General features: G+C 36.1%; 1 protein-coding gene across 1 annotated transcript in view; it reads left to right on the top strand.

Annotated features, from left to right (window-relative positions):
• LOC106870522 (uncharacterized) overlaps positions 1-5,771 on the top strand; it is an 18,067-nt gene that overhangs the window by 4,379 nt on the left and 7,917 nt on the right. Inside the window, exons 3-4 of the mRNA XM_014916649.2 lie at positions 1,044-1,265; positions 4,486-4,554. Of these exons, the coding sequence (XP_014772135.2) occupies positions 1,044-1,265; positions 4,486-4,554 (291 nt within the window). The remainder of the gene's footprint in view (positions 1-1,043; positions 1,266-4,485; positions 4,555-5,771) is intronic.

Below are 5,771 nucleotides of genomic sequence, written 5' to 3'. Positions count from 1 at the left end.
ATATATATATATATACACAAATCTTCTCCATGGAAGCTCCTCTGGCACCACTGTTCTATCCCCCAGAAGACAAAGCTCTGCATCTACAATACATCAGTCCTCTGTATTTTCCTCCATGGAGCAGAAATGTGGCCCCTCTTGAAGACTCTAGCAAAGAGGATCGATAGCTTTGATAACAGAGCCCTGAGAATTATCAAGAACATCGGATGGTATCATCACATTTCCAACAAAGAACTGCATATGTGCATGCATCAGCCCGCAGCCTCCCACATCATAGCTATGAGTTGCATGCACTGGTAAAGACATGTCCTCCATTTCTTGCTAGATCATCCTATTAGAGCTTTACTCTCATTTGATACAGCAACTGCAGGCTAGATGAGGCCTCATAGTGGGCCCCACACCAGATGGCTGGACATGACTGAGGAAGATTTTCAGAAGTTCAACATCACCTTGAAGGATGCAAAGGGTCTGGCACAGGATAGCCAGCAATGGAGAGCACTGGTGGGCCTGATTGGCTCTGTGCATGATGACACCTTTGGGACCACTAACTTGGAATGATCCTAGCCCCTTCAAACAAGAGCACGAAGCCAGCCTTTTAAATTTTACTTTTGTTTATTGTTTACAATTTACATGTACTGGTGGTAAATATTTGTTTTTTTTTATTTACTCATTCATATTTCAAAGTTTTGTTATTGTGTTATTGTTATTGTTGTTGTGATTGTGAATAACAGGCAGTTTATAATAATATAGCATTTAAAAGATTTTATAGAATATTTAAATAGGAAACAAAAGACTAAAATTTTATAAAACTGTACATCACTCACACCTCTGTCTCCCCACTTTATCCCTATACCCAAATAAAATTTTAACTACCCAGCCAGTGGAGGGTCCTGCCCACTTTGAGAAGTACTGGTGGAAAACTTAGCTGACCAGGTTAGGATTTGAACTAGAGAACTATAACTTCTAAACCTGTCCCTGGGAAGTATCTGTATTCATCTGCCATGTAATTATATGACCATTAGATTAATATTTTTTCATTGCAGTATGGTCATGAATGTACATTCTACCTGAACATCTACACTGAGACTAATTTCACCTTGGAAAAGTACACCTGCTTTAAATATGTAACACCAAAAAGTAAAAAGATTCCAGCGCCTTCCATCAGTGTCAAACGGCATGAGATACAATCCCTAAAGCCATTCTTGAATATGTCTCTGAAAAAATATGATTGCAGATTGGTTAAAATTGTCAAGGCTTATAAAAAGGTAATCTTTTACTTATTAAGAACTCTTAGGGAAAATATAACCACTACAAATTCCTGTTTCCTTTCCTGTCTGTCTATGGTGGTTCATGTTTATATAAGAAATCATCTTCATCATTATCATCAAAATTTTCTATTCCTGCTTAAATGTGGATGTTCTGTTTGAACAAACATTGCTGTGATAGATACCATGAGAGAGACTAATATTAGCTTTTGGTGCAAAATGCACTCTTGCTTATATTGCTAGTGGGGAGATAAACTCCAACACCGAGACCATCAGATCATGTGATTTCAACCTCCCTTGGTCTCATCAGTGATGGATGCTCGCTCGCTAGAGATAGCAATGACTGATCTCCCTACCAGTGACATATAGAAAAATTATCTCCCCACTTGCGATAAAAACTAGCAGCATATTTTGTGCCAAAAGCCTATATGATAGTTTCTCTCGTGGTATCTACCACAGTAAAGTTTGTTCTAACTGAAGATCCATGTTTAAATGGGAATAAATATTATCTCTCAGTATTAATATTTCCTCTGTTGCTAATATATTTTTCATAAAAATTTTGGGAAAATGCCTTGCAGTTATTGTTCCAAATCTTTACAATATGAGTTAAAATCCTTCTGAAGTCAATTTTGCTTTTCATCCCTTTGGAGTTAAGACAAAGCAACTGATCGCAACAAACAAGATATGGTACAAAAATGTGATAAGTCAAATAGAAAAATAATTGCAAGAAATATGAATGGGCATGCACAAAAATTTGACAAAATGTTCAACGGCAGAGTATTGGAACTGTTCAGTAACACAAGAAAGCAATTGTCTGTCACAGGAAACACAAAAGAGATTGTCAGATATAAATAGTGAGTTTTTTGGGCCAATGCACAGTGTGGCCTGTCCTGGTGACATAGGGTTTGTTCATGTTAGGTAGTGGCGATGAAGGTGGTGGTGTAGGTGTTGTGGTCAAAGGTGCATGTGCAGGTGGATGTGTAAGTGGTTATCATTTCTGTTTTTATTTTTATGCTGTCTTGACCTTGTATATTTCTTAACCTATTTTGGATTGCATGCAGTCACTCTGCATTATCATTATGCTCTACAGGTTGATCCCAGATTCCCCACCACCACCAAAAAGCTTTGCTTTCATCTACATTAGATACCAATGTTAGGTGTAATTGTCCATCTAATTCCTCAAACAGTTTTCTCTCATCGGATTCATATAATTTGTTCTGCCTGAATTGTTTTGTTCTATTGTCATATCTTTCCAATTTTGCCTTGATTACTACTGCTTTTTGTTTCAATTCTTCCAATATTATGTCAAATTTTTTATTTTATATTCTATATATTCTTATTTTTATGTTTTCATTTTTTGCTGCAACCCTGATAATCTTGTTGGTTTCAGTTATATTTTCCATCTGAAATTGTCAAACAACAGTATTGTTTTTTTCCATTTCTGTTTTTAGATTGGGAAGTGTTTGATCCTGGTCTTCTCTAATATATTGGCACATCATCCTCACAATGTCTTGTTGATCATCATCGTATAGTTCTTTCCATTACTTCTGCTTAATTTTCTGACAATGCATTTCCATCTTGCGCTACATTTTCATAGTCACTGTTCATTTCTTTGTCCTTAATAGGCATGCTATTTACTGGTGCAGTATTACCTCTGTTTTCTATTTGCCTTTTTATTTCTTCAATTTCCATGTCTGTTAACCCATTTGTTCTTATTGCACTTACCTGATTGACTAACTATTGCTCACTTATCTCAAAGAATCCTATTCCATTTTGATTTCATGCATTTTCAAATCCCCTTCTACTGGGTTCACTTCTGATTCAGCACTCAATTACTGTTCAATTTACCTCCTTGTCCCATCTTTTTCTCTGCTTCTATCATTGAGTATAAGCAGTTTCTGAATGACAACCATGCCTGTGCTGCCCAACCACATGACACCTGCTGAGTGAAAGGCCTTCACCATTAGTTCCAGCCTCATTAACACCATAATTCAATACATTCGTATTGGACGTTTTATTGAACATAGAATTATTTTAAATCTTCATTCGCTTTCTTTGAAAGTCTACTGCCAGCTACAGCATTTATTGCAAAAAACAAATAATTGATCGTTCTTCGTTTTAATGCTATATACACCAACACAACTAAGCCAGTGAGAATAGAGTGGTCATCTGTTGTAGTTGCATAATATTTCATATACACACAGGTATTGGCTGTTTTGTTAAAAAATTTGCTTCCCAACCACATGGTTTCAGATTCAGTCCTACCACCAGAAACCTTAGGCAAATGTCTACTACTATAACCACTGGCTGACCAAAAGCTTGTGAGCAGATTTGGTAGACGGAAACTGAAAGAATATATATATTGAGCATTGCCAACATGGACAACAGACATTAAAAAATATATATATATTTTGCATGTAGCAGGTGCTGTTGATAATGCCTGCATTTCTGACCATTGTCATCATCGTCATCATCATCATCATTGTCATCATTATTGTTGCTGTTGTCATTGTCATCATCATCATTATCATCTTATGTCCCCTTTCCCTGTTGGCATGGGTTGGACAGTGAGTCACCTCCCATTTGGAGCCAAAGCTTTCAAAGACTAGGTGCTCATACTTGCCATTAGGCCTAGTTTCTATGGTTGGATCCCTTTCCTAATGTCAACCAGTTTACAGAGTGTACTCTGCATCAACACTAGAAATCTTGAACAGTCCTCAGTAAGACAGGACTAGAGGCACCTATTAATCTACCCTTTCTGTACTCTTTTAGCCAACTACTTTACAATATGAACAGGCGGTGGGTGGTACCTTTCATACAGTAAATTTGGAAATGGAACAATAAGGAGAGAAAGGTAATAAATGTTTATTAGAGAGGTGGGGATAAGGGAGTAAAAAAAGGTATAGAATAGGCATGGGCAAGTTGCATGAGACATGACCCATCATCAGGCAGCATTACTGAAAATATTCCAGGTAATTTTTTTTTCATTGGCAATCCAGAAAGTGCCATGGGCTGCAGTTTACCCATGACTGGTTTAGAGAGTATTCAGTAAATTAGGGAATGTACATTTGCATAGGTGACCAAAGAGAAAAACTGGAGAAGAACAATGATATCAGAAGGCCCAGGATGGGTCAGAAAATGGAAGAACAAGAGTATTCTATAACTGTTCTCTAAATATTAAAACATTTATTTTACACTGACGTTTTTTTCTTTTTTACAGTATGAAATTGGAGTAATCTATATTGTAAACGTTGAAGTTACAGAGTTGGAATCACCAAGACAAAAACCAGTAAGAGTATTCTCAGTGTCTCATTTTCCTGTTTAACCCTTTAGCATTTAAACCAGCCATATATGGCCAAAATATGCTACCTGTTTTGTTAAAACTGGCCATATCAGCTCTTGCACACCTACCCTACAATGTCATATTAAAAGTAAACAATCACATTATCAAAGGTATTAATTAATTCAAAACAATGTGAATATGTAAGTATTACATTTGAAAAGGTAATCTGAATGCTAAAGGGTTAAATACCTAATACCTTTTGTTCTTGACTATTATCATCATCATCATCATCATCATCATTGCCATCATCATCATCATTGCCATCGTCATCATCATTGCCATCATCATCATCATTGCCATCATTATCATCATTATCCTCACCACCACCATCACCACCACTCCTAGTGGTGGTGATAATGTATTGAAGGTGGTGGTGTAAGTGATAAACTAACTATTTTAAAAAGTATTCTTTCTCTAAAGTAAAATAGTCAATAAAACTTTTGAAATCATAAGTTTTAAAAAAATTGATTTTGTTAATGTTTAAATCAATTATTATTTAATCAATTTATTATTATTATTTTTTGTTTGTTGTTGTTTTTGTTGTTCTTCTTATTATTGAGTGAGAGAGCAGTACATGCCATCAAAATGACACTGGGGTAAAATATACGAAGCCCAGTATGCCCATCATGACTCCCTATCTGACAAGGGTACACCAAGCACTCGCATCACAACCATATGTGCATGACAAGATGTTCTCATATCAAGATAAACAACATATGACCTTGCAAATGGGGCCCAGCTAGAATTTTCTTCAAGTCGAGTAACCCATCCTTCTCAAAAGGTCCTTGGATAAGGGTTGTTTAAGAATGTTGAACGAAATATCTTTCCAGAGGTGAATTATTCAGACTCCAAAGATTTCCTTTCAACACATGGCTACAATGCTCCCCTACTACTTCTGCTTGCCCCCAAAATTCCTGGCCTTGTGCCAAAATTTGAAACCATTATTATTATTATTATTATTTTATGTTTGACTTTTGTTTTGCATTTGTACAAGTTGGATCCAAGTCTCACCCAGAGACCTCAAGAGACAACAAGTTAGAAGTTCATGTAGGTGTTATGCCTAGGGTACCATATATTTGGATTTGTACAGTTTTGTTCAAGTGAATGTTTAAGAAACCATAAGAAAATTATGTGTTTGCTTTAAAATTTGAGATCACATAGAC

This window comes from Octopus bimaculoides, chromosome 11 (genome assembly GCF_001194135.2).
Source record: "Octopus bimaculoides isolate UCB-OBI-ISO-001 chromosome 11, ASM119413v2, whole genome shotgun sequence".
In the NCBI taxonomy this organism is placed as follows: Eukaryota; Metazoa; Mollusca; class Cephalopoda; order Octopoda; family Octopodidae; genus Octopus; species Octopus bimaculoides.
This window is presented reverse-complemented; position numbering and strand designations above follow the sequence as displayed.